Raw genomic sequence first — 24382 nt, 5'->3', positions numbered from 1 at the left:
TACATAAACACTTTTCAGCTGAGTGCCTGGAAATGCTTTGTAATTGCTTAAAAGGGCACTTAATGAGGGTCTTTTATACTTTTCCCATAGAAAAGGTAGACTAGAAGAAGGGGGGTGGCTCTCCTCCAAGGCCGCCTGCAGTAAAGACCAGATCCTGGAATGCCTATGCCAAGTTCCCTAGTCCGAATCGTATCAGTGGAGATAAATTCCCTGTGCTGAGGGGTCCCTGAGTCAGAACATTTCTACTCCCCCTCAACCCCGTTTTCACTCCTTTCTTCTCCAGGAGTCATGGCATCTTATTTCTTGAGGAATAAGGGGAAAATAGCCTCAGGTTTTAATGTATTCTGATTTTGACAAATATTAACTTAGTTCCTGCTACCCAATATCCATTCTTGTTGAAATAGGAAGCAGTTTCTCTTCAGTTTTAAGTGTCTCCAGAAGCAGAGAACCCGTGTCTTCTGTTTCTTTGTAAATGCCCACCCAGGGCACCTGCTCTATACACAGCCAAAACTTAGTGAATATATTTGCACACCCCACATTTTCTGCCATCTGTCAACAACATCCAACAACAGCCTGTAGCTGGTAGAGAAGTAACTCTGGAGAGGATCTCAAAACCTGAGGTCTGAGCGTCCTTGGAATGGCCTTAGAGATAGAAAAAAACTAGTTAGGGCTAGTTCTCATTTTCTGATTCCTCCTTCAAGCCCGTAGACTAGCCAAGTCTTCTAGGCTACATTTAGACCTTGTGCAGCTAATGCTATGTTTCCCAGTCAGACTGCATGTGCTAGAGAACAAGTCACAGTTTAGGAAAACACACTCACTGAGTTTCTGCTTTTAGGAGGAGGAGGGCTATAGATAGAAGGAATGGTTCTCGGGAGAAGCCGATTTCTCTAGAGCTTGGATTTTCTGCTGTCAGATTTTAAAGATGAATTTTAAACTTGAAGTCAAAGATAAAATTTTCCATAGTGCTTAAATCCTATTTCCAGTATTGTTAATGATTCTCTTAAATGCCAGTTTAGATGAGAATTACGTAAATTGGGAATAATTTATAGGAGAGATGTTAAAGAAGGTTTAGTTTTACATTTTCTTCCCATTGAAGAAAAATGGCCTGTTTCCCTTCTCCTGACGGTGTGTTCCACCATAAGCAGCCCTTTGTGATAAAATCTGTGGTTAACGGAAGGTCCTCAGTTGGTAGAGGAAGCCCTTCTGTCATCTCTTACAGAAGTTGAATTGGGAGAATGCTCTCTTTAGACCTCTTTCTCAACTGTGAAAATTAAATAATTGTCTATCATTGGTAGAGATTGAATATTAGAATTCTTTGAACAGCTATCCCAGGAAAACAGATGGTATGAATAATACTCAAGTCCTCCTTTTGGTGTAATCAGGCCAATCTCTTTCATCTTGAAAGTAACGGGGTGCCCGAGGTGGAATCTGGCTCTCTAAGCTATAGGTCTAAAAAGACCTATCTGGTGGTAGTCAAAAGTGGGTGGTGCATTCAAAGCCAGAGGAACCACTGATTTTTATCTTGATTCTCCTCTGAGTCAGCTCTGTACACTCGGATAAACCTTTCATTTGACTGTCAAATGCATTGGTTTCTCTGTGACCCACGAGTTTAGGGATGTGACACTTTTTAGGCAATTAGAAATATTCATTCTATACAAAATATTTCATGGACAAGCCCCATATCTATTAATAGACAAGCCGTACCTCAGTCAAAGTGGAGCCAACTCTTTTCTAAACTCCTTTTTCTCCCTTTAATTTCTGGCTTGAATATGAAATAGTCAAGGCCTCTGGGTTTCCATGTTCAGAATTCTAAAGTAACAACAATCCTATATTGTTAGGATAAATGAGTCCTTTGAAGAAAAAGAACTGAACAAATTCCAGCTGTTTCAAAAATAATTCTGAAGTGTGGAGAAAGTGTGAATTTAAAGGAAGTAAATCTAAAACTAGTTCATCTGGGTAAAAAAAAAAAACAAAAAACAGCTCTACTATCATTGGCATTAAATTATCTTCTTTATTTGATAATAGAGGTTTTCTGTTTGGAAAAGATTATTCGACAGATTTGCGGTTTTATACCAAAAGCGAGAGGCAGCTATTCAGTGATAGATGCTCGTTCTTACCCCCAGGTCCCCATCTGTGAGTCAGGACATTCCTGATTCAGTACAGGCATCCCAAGTGAGCTCCTCTTACTAAGATGACCGCTTCCTTTGGGAGGACAAGAGAAGGAGCATTAATGCAAAGATTGTCTTTCCTTCTATTTTAGCCAGACTTAGAATAGAAACCTTTAAAAATCACCTGAGTCATTATTGTTAGTACTGACAGAGGTGTTGAAAGGACAAGGCTGTAATTCTGAATTCCATTTAGCCACCGAGCCTCCTAGTTGATGACCAAGGACATGACCAGACAACTTCTTTACCCTGGCAAACTTGCCCCTGGGCCATAGGTCAGCCTTGAGGACTCTGTTGCCCTGAAGGCCTACAACAGTCAAGTCTGTGCCTTGTACATATGTGTGTTACTACCCTGAGCTTTTTCCAGGGCCCTCACAGCCTTTGGAAAGCAGAAGCAGCTTCCAGCCCCTTGCAACAGAAGAGGCAAATACCCATGAGGACCACTTCTGTTCTTCCTAGCCAAAGCCCTCCCCTCACTGTCCTTTAGGACCTATGTGTCATCCTTGACTTGGATCATGATTTTCTCTTTTCTGAAGGGGGAGTGAAAAGGTATGGAAGCTTGAGCACCTGTGGAGCCTAGGGTAACCCCCCCATATTTTGAAAAGTCATCCTGAGTGGTACTATCCCACCTTTAGGTTAAAGTTGTACCTTATACAATGACTTTCCAAACTGACTTTCATGGACAAAATTTAGTTTTTCATCTTCTGACCAATAATATTTCAGCTGTTGATTTGATTTTGAGATGTCATGTGCTGGTTCTGTTGACCACCTGCTGCCATGCTGGAAGAGGCAATAGAAGAGAGGGGAAGGGAGGAGGAAATTTTTTGTGGAATGTAGTAATCATTGTGCTGGGCCTAGCAGAAGCAAATCACCCCCCTCCCCTTCCTATTGTGAAATCACTAGATAATAAAAACATTACAGTTGAAATAATACGATCCCAAGAGTGTAGGAATGCCCCCAACAAAGCCCTTTCCTATAAAGTATAACCTGTCAGGTCAATTCTCCCTTTCTCACTGAGAAATTACTCTTTTGTAAGTATAAAACCACCATTTTCATCATTTCCTGCCTTTACCCAACCAAGAAAGGCTTTGTTTGGGGGTCTACTGGAAGCTACAACCTGGGGCCCCCTAAGCTGGAACCAGTGATGTGCTTTGGCATTTTTGGAGCTGGGTTTCTCCATTGTTGAATCTGTCTTGTATCGTATAATCCACACCCCAGGGCGGGTAAGGGCATGAAATAACCACAACACTGGCCCTAAACAAAGCAAAATTAAGGAACACATCACTCTCCAGAGCCAGTGTGAGTGTCTTGTCATCACAGCACCATCCTATGTACAGCCAGCATTTCCCCAGAGAACGCAATGCTCTGCAAGCACAGTACATCATCTGTGCCGTCATCTCAACCCCTTTTGCTGTTGTCAGCTCACACAGCAGAGATTTAGGGCTATCTGAGGTAAACAGAAAATGGAAGAGGCTTACAGAGCATGTCCTCATGACTTTAAGTTCTTCATAGTTTTGATTCTGTTTTCTAGTTTTAATCCCAGGTAGAGGAGATTCTATCAATAACTCAAATTCCTGTATCCTGGGAGAAAGTACACTGCCTTCACAGGTGGCCTGTCAGAGATGTTTCAGATACCACTCTCTACTAATGTTTCTTACACATTTTCAAAGTTGGACCACTTCTGTTCTAAATGCCTTTTCTTTCCTTTAATTTCCAACTTGTACTCAAAATCTCTGGGTTTCCATTTTCAGAATTCTGAAGATAGGCTTCTGCTGTCACTGTCCTATATCTTCTGCTACCCCATTTGTGAATTGAGGGTGGGCTCTCTGGAGGCATAACCTCTGTACTATCTTTCAAGTAAGTATAGAGAACTCACTGACAGAGTTCCTGGGCTTGCTTCCCAAAAAAGGTTCCAGTTTCCGGATTTCCAAATACTTCAGGCAGCTTCGTCTATTCTTACGGGCAAGAAAGGTGTCTTTTTCCTTCACCTCTTTCCCACTGTAGCAAGACCTGGCTCTAGTTTCATTGGTTATGATTTCAATCTGGTATTCCCCAGCCATTTTCATGCAGGGTCATGAAGTCTTGAGTCTCGCTCTCAAGCTGCTCTTATTCCTGTACCAAAGTAAACTCTAGCCCTGTTTGTTGGATCTGGCTGTCTTTTCCCATAGTCCATGTCATGAAAATAAGTTCAAAGCCTTTTTTCTTGAGCTGATTATATTACCCCAAATTTCTAGGTCTAAATCATGAAAAATTAGTGGTTTTTTTTTTTTTTGTCCACACACCAATTCCTGAAGCTGCTCTTCTGCTGACTGTAGGTTTTCCCCACTGCATAGGAGAAATCTGATTCCTGGAGCCAGATGTTCCAGGAACTAGCATTATCAGTTCCCAATTTGGCTCTTGCGTTATTTATTGTACAGAAGATGATACTGGCTGTATAGGAAGAGCTTCTATAATTGTTAATTGATGAGTTCTGCTACCTTATGATGATCCTATACCCTGGGGCCCTGAAATACACCACCAGGGTGATAATCACTCCTTTGGTCCTTGCTGAGAAACAGGACAAGTAGGAAAAAAATAACCTGGAGCAATCCACACCATGACCCCGCCACCACCATGATTAATCACCATTCTGAAATCCTGAATACTGCTGCTATGCAAATCCTGAAGAGATCTTTCCCTGTATCTACTGAGGGCAAATTCTATACCAGAGCAGTTTTTCTTTCCTCATGTAGGACTTTTCCTAGGACAAATGCAGCCATTCTTGAAGAATGATCCTGCCCCAAAATCTCAGCTGCTGTGTGTGGAATGCTCACCTGGGTGGACGCTGCATCAGACGTTTGTTGTACTTCCCATGAGTTACGTTGAGAGCATAGCAAAGTCCTGCTGCCACCCTTGATTCCTAAGACATAAATATGTGGGAGATTTCTCCAAGCCAGAATACTTTCTTTAACACAATTTAGGTCCATAGCACCACATTCCTTTCTGGTCTCCTAACTGATAAGCTAAGTTGGACCAGTTGGAGTCTTCAGAAACTCATGCCTGTATTCCCTAAGCCTCAGAGCACCAAAAACCCAGACTACCCATTTCAAAATTCTTCTCATGTCCCTTGCCCTACTCAGCCTTTATGGGCAGAAGGAGCCAAATGTACTTGGGAAGAAAGAATGAAAGAAAACGTCAAGAAAGAGAGTTTAACTTACTTTTAATTCTGACAGTCTGCACAGGTTGGCAGTGGCTATGTTGTACCCTCTTGAAGACTGGGGATGAAATCTAAGGAGTTGTCTGGCTGTTCGGGTAATATTCTAAACCTGTTGTGCATGCAGATTCACAAGGAGTGAATGAACATTATCCATTTTTTTCCCAAGAATTCCTTGTGGTATTGAGTTGAACATATGTTTTAGTTCCTGTTATATGTACATTACTGATAGATTTTACTTTTGTTAATACTTTGTGCCTGTGTAATTCCTGTCTTTTTACCCAGGCAGGGGTAGAGGTGGCAATGAGCAAGGAGTCACGGGGATAGTATTGGCAGTTTTCATTTTGCCCTCTCCTGGGTATTGCCCATCTCCTTTCTAAGTGGGTCAGGGCCAAAAAATTATTTGAGAAGCACTTGTGGAGACTAGAGTATGATCAACACTTGTCCTTATATAATTTTAGATTCCTGGAGCTATATTATTCCAAACTATATTTACCATATTTACCATAGTAAAGGTAAAGGATAAACAGGACAGTATCCTTCCAATTTGATAGCAGGCCAGGAATGATTTCCATCATGTGTGAATGCATGTTTTTGAGGTTCCTCGCATGTCTCGTTTCAACCCGGCATTTTTTTTTCTCCAAGTATCTCAGATGAGATGAGATCTATTATCTATTTTAGATGGAGTAATATATATTTTACTGATTTATTTTTAAACCATATTGCTTATATTCTTCATTTCTCTGTGCATAGATTATTTTTTCTTTCTGAACCATTTGAAAGCAAGTAGTAGACATTATGACATTTTATCCCAAAATACTTCAGTGTGCATCTCCAAAGATTAAAGATATTCTTCTGCATAGCTTAAGAAAATTACCTTTACTCAGTAATATTCACACTTCCCTAGTTGTCTTCCAAATGTCCTTTATAGCTGATAGTGATACTATCTTTGATCTAGGATTCAGTTAAGATGACACATTGCATTTTTTGTTATGACTCTTTATCTTCTTCAATATACAACAATCTGCCTACATTACATTTTTTCTTTTTTCATAACATTGACTTAGAAGTTTTGTAGTCACTGACTTTTTAGGGGACTTTTTTTTTTTGAACACTAGTTCACCATGCTTTACTGTCTCACTCTACCCTCACAAAATTCCAGTGTTTGGGGGTAAGGTAAACATTATAAACTTTTTTTTTGTATTGAAGAAACTCTCCCCAGGATCACATGCTAGGAAGGAGTCAAGTGCAGATCTCATGAACCTAATCTTTAGGGGACATTTTTAAAGGATGAGTCGAAATGCAAACAGCATACAGAAATGCTGCTGACTTGAGGCCTGGAAATCTCTTATGTCAGTCTTCTCACCTCTCATATCCTTGTCACACTGTATTGGCCTTAAAACACTGGTAAAAACAGTGTGAGTCAAATGGAGATATTTGTGTGGGAGATAGTCCGTGCATAATTTAAAGGGAGCACTTTTGAGGGACTCACTAAAATTTCTTAGCATAATTTATTAAATAGTTGATTTTACTATTTATGGATGAATTTCACTATATTCACACTCTGAATTTGTGCTCACAAGATCAGCTGTGTCAGATGTTAAAACAGCACATTCTCCCATACCTCCTCCGATTCTGCTTTTAGAACTTGTGCTCCCTAACTAAATTTGATAGCATTTCAAATTTTTATTTTTGGAAACTGTTGCCAGGCAGAATTCATGTTAACCATTCAGGCAGGTTTGAGCATGTCTCTTACTTGGTTTGGAAATCCAAAAGGCATCTCTTTTCAGATACTCTTTTTTTAAGTGCCAGAACCTTTCCACTTATTTATCTTCCTTGAACCTTTTTCATTCCCAGAACAGCATATTATCTCCTGGCTTTGTCATTCACTGGTGCTGCTATAGCAATTACAGAGAATATTGAGATATTAGGAATATATTTTATGCTTGAAATGAATTTTTAATCTATTCAGCCCTAAAATAGAGACATACTTCTGACCACTTCTGGTAATATGGTAGAACTTAAAAAATAAGTTTCATCCTATGTACCTCTTTTTTCTTACTGTTTGTCTCAAAATTTGCCCAAAAAATGGCCAGGGCTAAGGAAAGGCAGCAGTATGATAGAAAGGAGGCCTTTTGGCTTTGTTGTGCTTTTCAAACACAGAACCCAAGAGACCCTGCATATGGAGACTTGGCAGTCCTCCGTCCTCGCCAGTGGGGTACTCTGATAAGAGTGAATCAGGGGAGAAGAGCCACACCTACTCTTTGTGGTGGCTTCTTTCATTCTGTTTTGCCAGTGTCATTTTTGTATTCATATGTCCCTCTGATTGGTAGTCTTTCCCGCTCTATCTCCTTTCCTCATGTTCCACTCACTGTTGTAATCAAAGAGTGTAGACAGATGTCTCAGCCTCTCCCCGCCCCACTCCCCTTCATGAACTAAACAGTACACATTCTTTACTATGGAGGAAATGAGGTGGGGTGGTAATGGTCTAAAAGAGGCACAGTGACCTACAGATTATTGCAAAGAGAATAGTAAGCTTAGGAATAGGTCTTCCATTTTGGGATTACCACTTCGGTATCCTGTGGAGTCTCTGGCCACAACTGTGCACATTCCACATCATACTCATTCAGAAGTGAGAGCTTCTAGAGACACAGACTGGCCACCTGAAACACAGTCTCAGGGACATGCCATTTGCAGGCAGGTGTTAGTATTCTGGTTAACTGTCATCATGAGGCACAACTTCCCATGTAAAGTAAGATCGTGGCTGTTGAGTGTGACCAAATAAGGTCTTACCCCAAGGTCATACCTGCATAGCTGATTTGGGAAAGATAGATCCACCCCAGATGAAGGTAATGAAATTGAAGGAAGGAGGAGAACCCCAAAACAAAACTTGAACAACAGCTGTTGGAAAGCAAGCAAATCCCTGTGTGAAGTGGGAGAAGTAAGGATGGACTTGGTCTTTCTTCTGCTCAGACAGCAGTATAATTGATTGGCAGTTTCTTGTAACTCTCAGCTTACATGAATATTTTACGTGTTCACAACAACGTCTGTAGCAAGTTGAAACTTTGGTGATTATGAAACAGCAAAGGAAAAAATCTTATTAGAAGACAAGGTAGTTTCTGACTAAAAAAAATCCTTTTGGATCAAACTTGCTCATCCTAACATTTGACAAAAGTGTTTTCCTTTGTTTTGATCCTCAGCGCTGTAATAGTGAAGCTTACTGCCAGCATTGGCATGGGGTGGGTGCCTTGGACAAGGTCCACAGGCCTGTACTTGTGGGCAGGAAACAGATTTTGTCAGCAGAGGGAATTATTATTTCTCTTGAATGGGCCAGTTTGTCTGTTTTTTCTATTTTAAAACAATTGGGTTATTTCTTTAGAATACTGCTTCTATACCATCACAGAAGAAAGATTTTCTAAAATTTGAGAAATCTTAGTATTAACTCAGTTATGCCATTTGAACAGGACAAGGACAAGGCTGCTTTTTTCATAGAAACTTAATAATATATAGCAATCATAAGGGTGCAGCTTAATACATTTTTACAAACTATACAAGTATTTAAATTAATACCCATAACTAAGCAGAATACAGAAAGACTCCTTGTGCCCCCTGAACAGGCACTACCCCTAGACTCGAGCAATTTCCGTCCTGACTTTAAATACCAAAGATTAGTTTTGTCTCCTTTGGAATGTTACATAATGGACTCATAGTATGTACCCTTTTGTATCTGGCTTCTTTTGCCCAACATGCTTGTGAGATTCTGTGTTGTTAAACGTAATTATAATTTCTTCATTCTCACTTCTGCATAGTGCTGAGATTTTGTTTGGGGTGACATTGAGTCTGTAGATAAATTTGGGGAAAATTGATAACTTTACAATATCAAGTTTTCCAACAAGCATGATAAATCCTTCCATTTATTGAGAGGTCTTTAATTTTCCTCAGTGTTCTGTAGTTTTCAGTTTAGGGATCTTAACGTGCCTTTTTTTTTAGGTGTGTTCCTAGTTATTTGATGTTATTTGTTGCTATTGTAAAATTTTTTTAATTTCACATTATTTTAGTTACTGTATATAGAAATAGTTCTTTTTACATATCAGCCTTGTAGCCAATAATCTTGATAAATTAGCTTATTGATTCTTATATTTGTGGATACTTTTGGAAATTGTTCTACAATGGAAATTGTTATAAGGTAGAACAATCTTCCAAGGAAAGAAACAAACTACCATAGACCAGGTGCCTTATAAACAATGGAAATTGTTATAAGATAGAACAATCTTCCAAGGAAAGAAACTAGTAAGACAAGCAACTACAAAGTTAAGTTGAATGATTTGTGAACTTCATATCTAAATTTTAAATGGTGTTAAGGTGTTTACAAAGCAATGCATTGTACTTTGTAGAGCATACCTACAGATGCAGACTTAAATCTAATCAACCAGCCGCCCTGTCTTCTTACCCCTGACAAGCAGAGACTCTCATATCTATCTGTGCTCACAGATCCTTTATGTGTTCACAGAGTACCTGTAGTCAAATAGGGGTCCAGACAGCTCACTCAAAGTGTCCTTGCCTCATAGGTGGCATTGAGAGGGAATTGTCAGAAAGCACTTTCAGGAGGAGCAGGGCATTTGGGCAGAGATGGTATCCATGGCGACAGTGTGGTTGGTGTCTGGCCAGTGAGTGACTGGTTGTAAAAAAATACTAGGTCTTCCAAAGTGCCTGCAGCTGTCTAAATGAGCAGATGATTTGGCTAACTAGAATATAGAAGGGAGAATGAGATCTCTTAGATGGAATACTAGAATGGGAGGTAAGGATTATAAGAAATAAAGGGTACTGGTGTCAAGAGATGTTAGTTGCCAGGAGTGAGGGAGGGATGCTGGGCATTTTGGTGGACTAGAGACAGGGGAAGATAAAAATCCTTAAGTGGATCCAGGTGTACCAGTTGTGCCTCCAGCTGAAGAGCACAGAGTAAATATGAAGATACAGACCCTGAGAGTGGGCAAAAAGCTTTTTTCACTCTCCTCTCTGGTCTTGTCTTCCTTCTCCATCTCTTTCCCTACTTCTTTTCATCTCTTTCTGATTTAGTCATTTTTTTCTCAGATTCCATCTGGGAGGTAATATGATAGACTAACTAAGAACTAACCTAAGGTAGGAATCCTGACCACTTACAGCTATGAGACCTTGGCAGATTACTTGTTTTTTTGAGCCTTAGTTTTCTCATCTATAATGAGGAAATGGAGACAGTGGAAGGAGCTTTTCTTGTGGGGTTGGGAATATCAAATAAAATAATGTATGTAAGAGCAACTTGGGACAAAGTAAATGCTAAGGCATCTGCCTGGTTGCCTCTTCTTGCTGTCTACCTTGTTCTTTTCCAGAGATATTAGTCCTTACCCATTTTTCCTTTGTTCTAAAGCACTTTCTCTCAACCAGGGGTAATGTGGTATTTTTGCTGTTTTAGTTGAAAAAAATATTGATGTCCTCTATTTTTAATGTACAGAGTAGGTGAGTGAAATATCTCCCATTTCTGTCAGGGTGGTAGAGTACTGAAATGACAGTGGGGAGCTCTTGCCTCCTCTCCCCTCTCACAGTAGCAACTCTGATACCTTAAGCAATTGTTCAACTCCTTTGGGTCTCACGGTCCTTATCTATAAATGTAAGGGCCTGAATTAAGTGGACCATGAGGAGCTAGTCTAACTCTAATCACATCTATGAGCTGATGCTAAAAGTCAAATCCCTCACTAAATTATGCACGCCATGAAGAAAGACCTTACCTGCTTTATTTACCATTGTATCCTCAGCACCTCCAGGATGCCTGGCCCATAGAAGATGCTCAGTGAATGAATGGATGGATGAATAAATGAAATCTTTACAACAAGGAGAGGTGCTCCATAGTCATCAGAGTTCTTGTTGGGGTACCACTGGCTTAAGGGGCCCATCTTCTATAACTCTGAGCTTAAACTCAAAATTTCTCATTGTAGAAAATGTTTATAAACTCACAGCTAGTTGATTTTTTTGGCATTTCTCTTGAAACTTCTTAAGGAGTTGACAATCCTTTTCAGTTCCAGTTCATTGCCATGCTTTATAATCTTAGGTCTCTGTCATTTGGTAAGTCACCTGTGCAAAAGGTAAATACTCTATTTTTGAAAGCACAGTGTATAATTACACAGCATCATAGCATCTACAAGGTGCTGTGCCTTTTTCTTCTCAAGGCAGCATTACATACCTCATTTTACAAAGGAGGGGACAGAGTGTATGCAGGAGCATTCCTTGGGCTGCTAAGTTTCCGCTTTAAATACAGCACTGTCTCTGACTAAGCATGCTCTAATCAGGCTCCTTCACACATCTTGTGGCCCAGCAGTCACTTTGGAGAATTGAACCTTCTTCCTTACCACTCACAGAGCCCCTAATGGCTTTTCTGTCAATGATCTGTGAAACCTTCCGTTCTCATTTCTGCCGTGTTCCACTCTTTTCTTTCTCCTCTGAATGGTCGATTCCTGGGGAGGAATATTTATGACTGACCTTTTGCCTTGTAGCCTTGTAGGGTAGATGTGGTCTCTGCTTTACAAGGTTAAGAATTGATTGGAAATATAATCCATTCAGTCTTAGTCCATTCAGTCTGCTCTAACAAACTACTGTAGACCAGGTGCCTTATAAACAACGGAAATTTATTTCTCACAGTTATAGCGGCTGGAAGGCCAAGATCAGGGTGCCACATGGTTGGGCAAGGGCCCTGTTTAGGATTATCAGCTTCTCACTGTGTCCTCACATGCTCTGCCCTCATGGCCTAACACTTCCCAATACCATCACACTGGGCATTAGGATTGCAACATAGGCATTTTGGGGAGACACAAACATTCAGACCATGGCACTCATCAGATATTTCTTGAACTCCTCCTATTCCTTTCTGGAATCCCCTCCTAGAGAACATGAGACTCCACCTATAAGACAATTTGGTGGTAGGAGAAGATACCATATAATTTAGAGCCAAAATGGCATGATATACACAAAGAGTACTATGTAGATTTGAAGAAATCAAGATATTAGAATTAGCTGCCAGTTTAGATCATCTTTCAAAATGGGTGTATGCTGTTCCTGAAGTCATTGTCTAAGTTTTTTTCTTTCTAGGCAACTTTGATTTACCCTCTGGTGTTAGTCTTGTCAGCAAAACTGTAACTTTTATATTAATACTCTGAAAATGTCAAGACATTTCCAAAACCTGAAATGAAACTATTGAATAATACCAAAATTGTTCATTTTTTTAAACTTAGGTAAGACAGTGATTTTGAATTATTTTCTTTAGATAACATAAGAAAAGTAGACTTTTCAAGGATATGTAACTTTTGTTTACACTGGGGTCAGATTTTCTCATTCTTTTGCCAAAGCTTCTCTGGCATAAAGCTGGTAAGAGGAATGGCAGAGACACCGGTGGTGCTGAGAACCACCGTGAAACCACCCCTACCCCTCCACCCCCGACCCCTGACCCTGCCCCTTGCTGGAGAAGTGGTTTTCTGTGTCAAGTTGTCTGCCTCTCCCTTCTCATCTGCTGACAGCATTCTCACAACAACAAACACAGCCATTTTCTGTGTCCAAATGTCTGAAAACATATGATAACAATTGAGGGTTGGCTGCTATGAGCCACCATCAAAAAAACTAATGACTTCTAAACATAACCTGCCACTTCTGAACTTATTTCATGTATTCAAGAAAAGCAGTTGGTGTTAGGTAAGAAAGGAATTATGAACCTTTCCTTTCCAGTCAGTTGCTGGCAGGACTTCACTTTATAATTGTCATCTCTGCTAGAGCCATCCATCGGTCTCATTTGTTCATTTCTGACACCAGAATTGGCTATAGGATGTCCCTGAGAAATTGGTGGGCCAGAAGGGATATCAGACAGAGAAGCGATAACTGTTTAGCTAATTCTACCTACTATAATCACTAAGAATTACCAAGCTCCTGAAAGTGTTTTGGGAGTAAACACTGAGTCAAAAAATTTTAGTGGGTCACCAGGGCACTGATCGTGGTTAGCTACTTAATGAAACTTTTGATACAGTGGAAAGTGACAGGCACAAACAGGTACATCGTTCTCCTTCCCCACCCTCCAAGGTAGCTGGACTAAGAGTAGCATTCTAACATGTACCTAGAAGACAACCCCGCTAGACCTCTCAAATGAGTTAGCTCCTCCTTAGTTAGATAAGAAAGAAAAGGCAAACCTGGTTTGGTTGGCTGTGGTTTTGCCACTATGTAAGTCACCTGGAAAACCCTTATTACTTTGTTTCCCAGGAGCACATATGGAATATGCAGTTGACTTCCAAACATAAAGCAAAAGCTCAGTGTACTATTTCATCGACTTAGGAAAAGTAATTCGCACCATCTATGAAAGAAAGGGTTGGTTGTGAAAACCTTTCCTGGTTGGTTACTAGGAAGGGCATACAGTAGACATAAGCACGAAGGCTTGTGGGGCTTCTTTGTGCACGTAGTCTTTCCTTGGTTGTGGCTTGGTCCATTGGTGTAGTTCTTTGCTTTTACAATTTTTGAAATGCTGCTAAAATTGAGTAGTTTACTCAGAGCTGCTATTTGGAGTTGCTTGAGGGAGACTCTTAAAAGTCATGTGTTTAATTTGTAAATATGCCTCTGAATAAGAAATGCATTTGCCAAAGCAATTTCAAACCTTTGATAAGCTAATGTGTAATGTCTACCAATATATTTTTAGCTGTTTTGTCCTTTCAGAAACAAAATTCTCCATGTCTGCAACCCTTGGTATTCTATCACACCTGCATTTTTTTTATTTTTAAGAGCCATCACCTGCAGGATTTTTAAGTGTTTCAGGGCCTCTGGGAGGCAGACCCAGCTCCAAAGAAATTTGGAGAAAAGGACTAATGAAAAGTGTCAGATGATTTCTGACTTTAAAAGAACTTTTCATTGGTTGTAGATGGAAGGCTCTATGTTTAAGTGTTTGGCTTTTTCTGGCCATGTGACTTCACAGGAGTTCCAAGAATAATCAGCTAGTTACAGGGTCTGCAGAAGGAATGACTGTGCTCCCTATTCATCGGCCATCCTGCCCCTGTTCCTCCCTCATCCCTCTTCTGATTGCAGTGGTGCTTCATGCCCCACCTCCAACCAAGATCAAACGGGAGCTGCCCAGCCCCTCCTCTGAGCTGTCGTCCTGTAGCCATGAGCAGGCTCTCGGTGCTAACTATGGAGAAAAGTGCCTCTACAACTATTGGTAAGTGGAGCCGGGAAAGTAGCCTGTTGCCACTGTTATTCAGCAGACCATACAGGGTAGTATATCCCATCTTCCATGATAATGGTATCCTCTGGGTTTAGGCCAGTCCAGTAGGGCCTTTGTGCTGCACATAAAATGTTAACACTGGTAAACCGGCTCTTCAGGGAAACTGAGTTTAAGGAGCACTAAGCCCTCCTAAAGGAAAGAACCTTGAAGACTGGGATATTTGATCTGTGGCTTCAAGGGAGGGAATATGTACTTCTTCATGTCTATCATATGTTAATGTGAACTTTAAGCACCAAAGAACTGATCTTAAAATCAGAATATATGAAAAAGTCCTGATGCTTGTGCCCTTTACTTAAGAATATCCAGGCCTCAGGAATGAAGCTTTAATTTTAAATCATTCTTTGCTCTAGAAGATAAACATAGATCTGCCCAAAGGGGGAGGAGAAGAGTTGTTAATTCAAGTGATGTTACAGCAGAAATTTGTCTCCAACAAAGATTCTAATTCCTGGGAACCCTGAAATACTTGGGGAAGGGGGCCAGAAAATTTCTCCCAAGGCATAAATTCTCCCCTCATTCATCCACCCCTACACACGTGTACAGGGAGGATTCTTTTAGAAGGGGGAAAAAAGGAAACCGGAAGCAGAGGCTAAAATTATCTTTGAGAAGAATCGCTAGAAGTGTTAAACAAGTCCCTGTGACGCAGTGTGTTTGTCACTTTCCAAAGGTACAGATATTCCCTTGGGGCTGCCAGCAGTTTAACTATGTTAATACCGTCATTTCCTGGCAACCGTGGGCTGCAACCTAGCGGTGTGCTGGACCTGTGACCAGCTAATGGCTTCATTGTAGTAGCTTACTGGTTCCTTCTCTTTTTTTCTGTTTACAGTGCCTATGATAGGAAGCCTCCCTCTGGGTTCAAGCCATTAACCCCTCCTACCACCCCCCTGTCACCCACCCATCAGAATTCCCTATTTCCCCCACCTCAGGCAACTCTGCCCTCCTCAGCTCACACCCCTACAGCTGGTGCAGTACAAGGTGTGGGGCCCACCCCTGCCCCTCATTCGCTTCCAGAACCTGGACCACAGCAGCAAACCTTTGCGGTCCCCCGGCCACCACATCAGCCCCTGCAGATGCCAAAGATGATGCCTGAGAACCAGTATCCATCAGAACAGAGGTGGGTGCTGTTCTGGGCTTCCTTCCCCACCTCCATCCTCCTCCCCTTTACCTCAAGGGGTGAGGTGGGGGCAGGTAGTCATATTTACCTATAAAGTTCTCATTGCATTAGAGCATCTTGCCAGGTAAGACTAATAATAATAATGTGAATATGACCTGTTTGCATACTGTCCTGTTCCTGAGGATCTGCAGCTTGCCCAGGGTGCACGATCTGTGGACACCTGCTGAGGGCGGGTTTTCCAGCTCCTTACTGGGTGCTGCTGCCTACTAGAACTGCACCTTGGTTTATGCTACCCATAAATGCCTTATTACTGTTTTACTTACGTATTAGAGAAGATTGCTGAGTTACAGGAGGTATTATTAGTCATCTGGTTTTAACAGTAGGGGATTAGCTAAAGACCTTACTTATAATCACCTACTTTGGAGATAGAAATCTGGTTTCACTCCAGGTGGTTCTACTTTTGGATAAGGAAATTGAGGTATCGGGAGTAACTTGCCCAGAGTCATTCACTCATCAAACAAATAAGGTGTGAAGGGAGCCTACTCTGCAAACAGCAAACTTAACCTTGTAGGTCCCAGCCTTCTAAGTCCACTATCTGGTATTCTAGAATTTTAAATGCTTGTAGCCTTCCTTTATTTCGGGCGTTCTAGGGGCCAGTCTCTTTTATTTCAAGTCGGTCTGGGATGAGAAGATAACTTATGTGGGTAGTTGTCAGTGATGTTACCCAGGGCTGCAAGATAGTGACAGCTATATTTCCTTTCCATCGTCCTGGCTCTGCACCGGTGTGGGTGTGAGGTGCAGGAGGGGTGGATGTGTGAATGTACCTTCCCCAGGCCTGGTCCACCCACTGCCTCCCAGGATTGACTCAGAGGTCACTTTCTTTATTTCTAGATGAAATGCAGAAAAAAGCAAGCCCTCTTGTCTGGTTTTGAGCCCCTCTTCCTCCCTCTGTGTGAAAGTCAGCATAAAGAACGACATAATTCCCTTGGTGGGGCCGAGGGCCACATCACCAGTGGCGCATAATGAGCCATGCCTGGGAGGTGCGGGCTCAGTGGCGGGCCCTGGGTTTGATAGGGAGCCCCTCTGAAGGCAACAGCTATTGCTAAGCGTTTCCCAGTTATTTCCTTGTTAACAGCCTTGCAGTTTTCCTGGAGAATTTGGAATGTGGATTTTTATGTAAAAATTTCACGTTGTTTTTTTTTTTAAGCTGGCAACTAATTCGAACTAAAAACAACAGCAACACTTTGCAGACTAAACAAAATCTCTCTGTGGACAAAACCACCATGCAGGCCTGCCAGTTTGTGGACTCAGACCTGGATACCATTTTTATTTCAATAGTTACCTGATTTTGTGTGTTTAAACAGAATCTTCCTGATTTTCTGTAGGGATTATTAATTGTGGAGGGAGGGTAGGATGGGGCATATATTTGGTATTTGAAATACTTAGAAAACTTTGTATTTATTAGACCATCTTTAGAGGAAAATTACTTTGTGTTAAATCTCTTTTATTCATATTTTTCCAATCCTTGTTTCTTATCCAGAAGGGCATGTGTAAACAGATTGTTGTGTCAATGGTTAACTGAATTGGGGAAGCAGTACCCTAATTCTGCTGGGGGCTATTCGTCCTCCTGCAGCCCTACCAAGTTTGGAGCCTTAGTCTCGGTGATGACATAGATTTGTCTCCAGACTACCCAGCCTCCTCCGCAAAGGAGGAGTTTTGATCCCCAGATTTATGAGTGTCTGCTATCAACTGTCCAAAGAGAAAGAGGCAGGAACCAGGCAGTAGGTCTTTCTTTTGGGGAATGATTGTTCCCTAAAACTGCCTGTCCATCTCAGACTCACTTCCCCTTTCACTCTCTCATTAGCAATGATGGGTCTAAAACAAAAAGACCTCACACACACAATGGGGTGATAACAGAGATCCATGAGAGAATTGGGGTGAAGGGCAAAGTCCAGAATCAATAAAATGAAAGCAACACTAGGGCCCTGAGGCTTCTATACGGGAGCTCTTTAGTCACAAAATTGAAGGTGCACAGGCATTCCCTCAGGGCTTATGAAATCTGTAAATTCCTTGTTCCACCCCAGAGGTGGAGTTGGTGAGTCTGAGGCAAGGCCCTGTTATGTTACTGTCACACTTTGAGGAATCACGATCCCGCTCTCTTTTCAACCCCCATCTGTGTTCCAGCCACCTGTGTTTTTAAGCATCAAGTAACCCAGCACTCTGAATTTTGTTCTTACTGCTTTTGTCTGTTGTTGACGAAGTATCTGAGTGATGCAAAACACATAAAAAACATGGCAAATGATTTTGTTTATAGATACTGGATAGCACACAGAAAATGAGAGAAAATAAAATCCCTGGTCTGGTTTTGTAAACATAATAGTAATTGCAGTTATGTATGGTAACAAGCTTAGTAATCACCTATTTAGTAACTTTCATGCCTGCCTAGAAGTGGAGCAGATGATTTGTTAGTAGCTGTAGCTTGTTCCTTGCTTACTTTTTATTTAAATCAGATGGAATATTACTTCAAAACTAACCCTCACAAGAAATACACAGTATTTTGCAAGACAAGGAAATGCCACGTTTTTGAGTCTTTTGACAGTTCTGTAACCAAGGCAGTGTAAAAAACCCTATTTTACAAATCAAAAAATCAGGTCACAGAACAGTTAAAGAACTTCTAAAGGTCATTTAGGCAAGAACGGGCCTACATTAACTTGAACCAAAACATTAACTTAAAGCCACACCATTTGTTGTGGTTATGATTTTTTGGGGCCGGGTTTTGAATGTTCTCATAGACTACAGAACTTCATCCATTCTTAAACTACAGTCTTACTCAACGCCCATATCACTTACTTAACCCGACAGAGTGACATCTTTTTGTTTTGCCCACACTGTTGCCTTGTCTCTTCAGTTGACTAGAGTAATAAACTCTTGAGGTTTTAAAACCATGACTAAGACCCATTCTTTTAGACCACATTTAGACTAGTACCTTACTTTTCCTTCATATTTATTTATTGATGGTGACAGGAGTTCACTAGGATTTTATACCTTACAGAAATAAAATATAATCTAGTCAAAAGTGTACATTCTTAAGTTTTTATGTAATCTTAGTATATGATTCTTCACAACTCAAAATTTATTTTTAGATGATAAATGCTGTGTTTGGAAGCCATGATTTGTATTCATGTGATTTGGCATGTTCAGACATGTTCCATTTATCCTTAAAGACCAGCTGCTTCTGAGGAGGAGGAGTGCTTTTATTCAGCCATCCCAATCCTGAACATTTTTTCATCATGCTGTTTATGATGTTTACATGTGCTGGGTGGAGGGACTTAGGAAATACTGCTGCTATACCCACTGTAGTGGCCAGATATGCTTTTTATGATACCGTTTCTCATTACATCTCTAGTTGAAGGAGTCCCCACAATTCAACTGAAGAGGCTCCACTAAGAAATTTATCGTCTAAGAATTTTAGAAAACACTGCTCTTAACTCACTTGGTATTAAGAAAAGACAAAATTGAAGAAAACACTGCTGGTGGAAAAAAACCTGTGCTTCTTGATGCTTCCTAAGGGCATCAGTTTTGTGATAGGCTATCATGCTGAAATTGATAGAATAGAGTGCCTGAGTCATCAAGAAAAGGGTCCCTTACATGGGGCACCTTCTAAAAGAGCAAAACAGGTAAAGGAAATAAAGACATACAAACTTGCACTTATAAAATAAGTCATGAGGATGAAAAGTACAGAGTAGGGAATATAGTCAATAATACTGTCATATCTTTGTATGATGACAGATGGTAACTACACTTATGGTGGTGAGCATTTCATAATGTGTATTATTGTCGAATCAGTATGTTGAAAGCAATATAGCATTGTATGCCAACCATACTTTAATATACTCAAGTTTTTCTCTTGTCTCTACTTCCTGTCTTAAAGCCCATCGCCAATATTCATTTTTGTCCTTCAGATTTTGAAGTTTTTAGAGGGAAGAACTTGACTGTCATCACATTCATAGCCCAGCCTGGCACGAAGTGAACGTGTCTGACACATGCCTTCTCCACACACTTGTATTCATAAACTCCTTCATGTTACGTATGGCAGCAGAAACTCACTTGGGAATCTGAAACAGTGTTTCATAGATGCCTAATGGAACTTCCTTTGATAGACTGCAAAATGTACTTCTAATGGTTTAGGTGTGAGGTGTTTTCAGTTCTGGCTCTTAAAGGGCTTCTTTTCAGCATTTCATGATGTTCACTGTAGGTTTTTGGTTATCTTTCTTCAAGCTAAAGGAAATTTCCTTCTATCCCTAGTTTACTGAGAGTTACTCATATGAATGAATAATTGAATTTTATCAAACACCTTTTCTCCATCTATTGAGATAACCAAACAAAATTTCTCCTTTAATTTCTACATGTGGTAAGTTAACATTGGTTTATATGAAACCAACCTTGTATTCTTGTAATAAACGCAACTTGTTTGTTAGGTACTATATTCTTCTGTACATTGCTGGACTTGGTTTTCCAGTGTACATTTAGGACTTGCTCATCTGTATTTATGAATGAGAATAATGTATAATTTTTCTCTCTTATATTGTCCTTGTTGGCTTTTAGCTTTGAGGTTATTCCCATCAAATGAATAGTGGATATCCTCCTTTTTATATGCTCTGGAATAGCTCATGTGAAATTGAAGTTCTTGAATTTTTTTGAAGAATTTTCTTATAAGCCCATTTTGACCTGATTTTTCTCTGGGGGAAGATTTTTAATTACCAGTTCAACATCTTTGCCTTTTATAGACTTGCCCTGAATTTCTATTTAGTTGAGCAAATTTAATAAATTATTTTTTCTTAGGAACTTTTCCATTTTATGTGAGTTTTAAAATTAATTGGCCTAGAGTTGTTCCATAATGTCCTTTTTAAAATCTCTATGTATACAATATCTGTGGCATCTGTACTTACCCCTTTTGAGACTTGATATTTATCTAGACCTTTTCTTTCTTAGTCTTAGCAGACAATATCATCTGTCTTTTCAACTAAACAACTGTGGCTTCATTCATCCTCTCTTTTGGATGTTTTCTGTTTCATTGACTTCTTTCTGCTCTTACTAGAATATTTTCTTTCTACTTTCAGTCTATTCTGTTTTTCTAATTTCTGTGGTTGGATGATTCACTCATTAATTTTTAGCTTTTTTCTTTTTAGTATAAACATATAACCAAATAAAACTTCTCAGAAGGCTGGAGTGACTACACATTCAGTTTTTTCTTGGTCATTTACTGTTTATGCCTTATCTGGAAGTCATTGTTAATAAATTCCCTTTATATTTCCCAAAAATATCCTGGTTTGGACAATCAGTTATTTGAGCTCCCTACCCAAGCCCTGCTTTAGCTGCATCCCACAGGTTCTGATTTGTTGTATTTTAAAAATTGAGTTCCAAGTGCTTTCTATTATTTCTTTCAATGCTGGAGTTCTTTAAAAATATACTTCTTAATTTCCAAACATATGGAAGTTTTCTAGTTGTCTGGATCATATAATTTTTATTTAAATTTCATCAAGAGAGTTTTAGAAACTGATAGAAACAATTGTGGAAAAGTATAAGCTCTGTAGCTGGACCTGGGATTGAATCTCAGCTCTACTTCCTGTCTGTGTGACCAAGACAGGCATTTAACTTTTCTAAGCTTCGGTTTCTTCATTTGAAAATGGGAGAGTAGTAAATACCACACAGAACCATTGGGTGGATTAAATTTTGAAATCATTTTGGCACTTAGAATGTAGTTAGCGTCTATGACAATTTTACTTTCTAAAAATCACTTTTATTTCCCATAAAGAGGACTATACTAAAGGAATCTTCTTAAAGTGATGTAGATTCCACAACTTAGAAACTTCTGTTCCTTCATTTTTTAATATTAAATTTTTTAAATAGGAAGCTCTGTTTATCCCTAATCTTTTATCTTCACTGCCAGACTGAAATAGTGTTGTAAAACTAATACTTTGACCATCTAATATCCTGGGGACATCTCATATTTCCATCACCTTCCTTCTTCCATATTTGATGTTGAGAAATCAAACATCTAGGCCTATAAAGGACATATTTTGTTCCTCCTCTCTTCATGTTTTTATCACAGGTCAGTGTACCACTGAGCAGTGCCAATAGGCCTCAGAGGGCCCTGGGAGCTGTTGCAGAGTTCTCTGGGGCGCATTTAGGGCAGTGTTTGGGTTTTGCTTGCAGCTGTAGCTGATTCTTGGTAAATGGCAGGAAAATAAACATTAATGTGAAATCAGTATGAATAAAAATCAACATTCTTATTTGAGTAAGAACTGATACCAGGTAGGCAACTAGTAGACTCTGTTTTGTGTGTGTGATACTTTTCTCCCAATTCCTTAAGATCTTCCCTTACATTTGCATAGCTTCTGAAATTCAATTTGTTGGGGGTTGGAGAAGGAGGTAGACAGCTGATGGTAGTGTTTGAAGGTGATGTCTATGGAGAACTAAACAGTTTGCTAGGCCCTGGGCCCTGTTTCATGCATTATCTTATGTAATCTTTACAAAAGACCTTTGGGTCAGGTATCCTGGTTGTCCTTTACTGATGAGGAAAATGAGGCTCAGATCTGTTAACATAACTCTCCCAAGGTCACACAGCTAGTAAGTGGTAAAGATTGGATTTCAGCCCAGGATGTTCTGCCTTCACAGCCAGAGCCTCTTTCCCAGGTACGCTGCTTCTCTACTTTATATCTTCTGTTAGACTTAATGGAAATACTACGTATATGGTGTTGGTTTCTCGGCTAATTTTATGTATCATCTCTCAGCTGGCCTCTGAACGATCACTATTTCATCTGGCACCCATAGCCACTGTGTAGCCTTCATTGAATCCACACTTTTCTCCTTTTTTTTCTAAGCATTGTGTTTACTCTGTGTGTTGGCAGCAGAAACTGAAAAGGAAATGCAGAAAAAGCATCTAACGGTTTTCATAATGTAAACCAAATGTTGGTAGTGTGGGTGAGCTCCTGGGAAGAAAAGCGTTATATAAATCCGACAAATAAATAAATAACTTGTTCTTTAAATAAACTGGCACTGAAAAAGCCTTTATCTGTAACCTATTGAATTTAGGCTCGCTTGATAGTCAGAAGTCTCCTTTTGCTCACCAACTGTGATGGCCGGAGCTCTGTTGGGAGAACGGGAAGGGCTGGAAGTGGGAAGGGGGATGAGCAGAAGAGGTTTCTAGGAACCAAACCACTCCTCCACTGAAAATGATTGCCTGCCTCAGTAAACAATGGGCATCTTGTCATAGCCATATTATGTAAACAACACATTCTTAGATACTTCAAAAGGATTGCAGAAAGGGGAAGGGGGTTCAAATAAAGATCAGTGAGTAAAGTTCACAGAATGTATTTTGAGGACTAGAACCAAATCACTTTACTAATCTCTGCAAATAAAAGGCATTATCAGCAGCAAGCCCAGAGAGAATCTCTCTTTCAATTATGCTGGCTTTGTAACCTGCCCTCAAGGTTCCCTTTTGCCATTCTTAACTCCCTCAAAATAAACCAAGACTGAACAATCCCAGTTATAGAATCTCTTGTGCAGATCCCAGGCTCCTAAGCTTTGTGCATCCTCAAAGTTGTGGTGATGGGGAGGGAATGGGGATTGCTGGCTGGTGCCCATATGGAAGTACTTTCCCTGACAGGGCCGTATCAGACTGACTCTAGAGTTTCAGTGTGGAAGGTGAGAAGATAGCACCAAGCGGACATGGTGGATTGGGCCTGCCAGCTGCAGAAGCTCTGGTTACAGAACTGAGTGGTTCTGTGCCAACTTGGAGCCATCACAGGAAATGATTTGTGAGGTCACCTTTGAAGGTGCTGAGATGGTGACAGAAGGGAAAGGGGAAAGAATATGAAAGATGGGTGCCCTTGTTCCTGTTCCTTTCTGCCAGCATGAGGTTTGGGTACTTTATAAAAATAAGGCCTTAAGAATATCTTCATCTTTCTTTTCTGCCCACTTCTTCAGAATTTTCTTCAAAAACACAGGTTTACAGCAGGCTGCTGGTGCCTGCATTCAAAATATCAAGTATAAACCCAAGTCTCAAATTTACACCTTTTGAAAGACCATGGAAGGGTTTCCCTAAAAAACAGCAACCTTGAAAATCTGTATCCCTGCTGACGTTCACTGTAATGCATGCAGCATCCCAAGTAAGGCTCTCAACCCAGTGAACCTTATAAAATTTGTAAAGACTGTGTAATACATGGCCAGGCAGATTCTGATGCTTCTGGTGTGTGAAATAAAAGGATAAGTGTTTATAAAATTGTTTGATGATATTCATGTCATAAAATGATCTTCCGGTGCTGCTTTTCATAGGGTAGCAAAGACTCACACAGAGTGAGTACAATGCTATACCCTAATCAGAAGAGTTTTATCTGCACCCAAATCTCTTCAGTTTAAGGTTTTACATCTTGATGGTCTAAAAATCTGTTGGCCACCTGTTGCCACAGATTGATTCAAATCAAATTCAAATTATTTTATTAAAACTATTAATAGGAGTCAAACTAAAAGTATAGAGTAAGACCTTAATGTTACAGGACTATGTTGTTGATTTTTTAAAAAATTAATTACTTGTTCTAAATCCTTTATTTTTCCCAGAACTTTGGCTCCTA

General features: G+C 40.1%; 1 protein-coding gene across 2 annotated transcripts in view; it reads left to right on the top strand.

Moving 5' to 3' along the window:
* ETV5 (ETS variant transcription factor 5) overlaps window positions 1-24382 on the top strand; it is a 54734-nt gene that overhangs the window by 12302 nt on the left and 18050 nt on the right. For both annotated transcript variants that reach the window (XM_036875200.2, XM_036875198.2), the window contains exons 6-7: window positions 14443-14572; window positions 15462-15749. In XM_036875200.2, the coding sequence (XP_036731095.2) occupies window positions 14443-14572; window positions 15462-15749 (418 nt within the window). The remainder of the gene's footprint in view (window positions 1-14442; window positions 14573-15461; window positions 15750-24382) is intronic.

This window comes from Manis pentadactyla, chromosome 1, assembly GCF_030020395.1.
Source record: "Manis pentadactyla isolate mManPen7 chromosome 1, mManPen7.hap1, whole genome shotgun sequence".
Classification (NCBI taxonomy): Eukaryota; Metazoa; Chordata; class Mammalia; order Pholidota; family Manidae; genus Manis; species Manis pentadactyla.
This window is presented reverse-complemented; position numbering and strand designations above follow the sequence as displayed.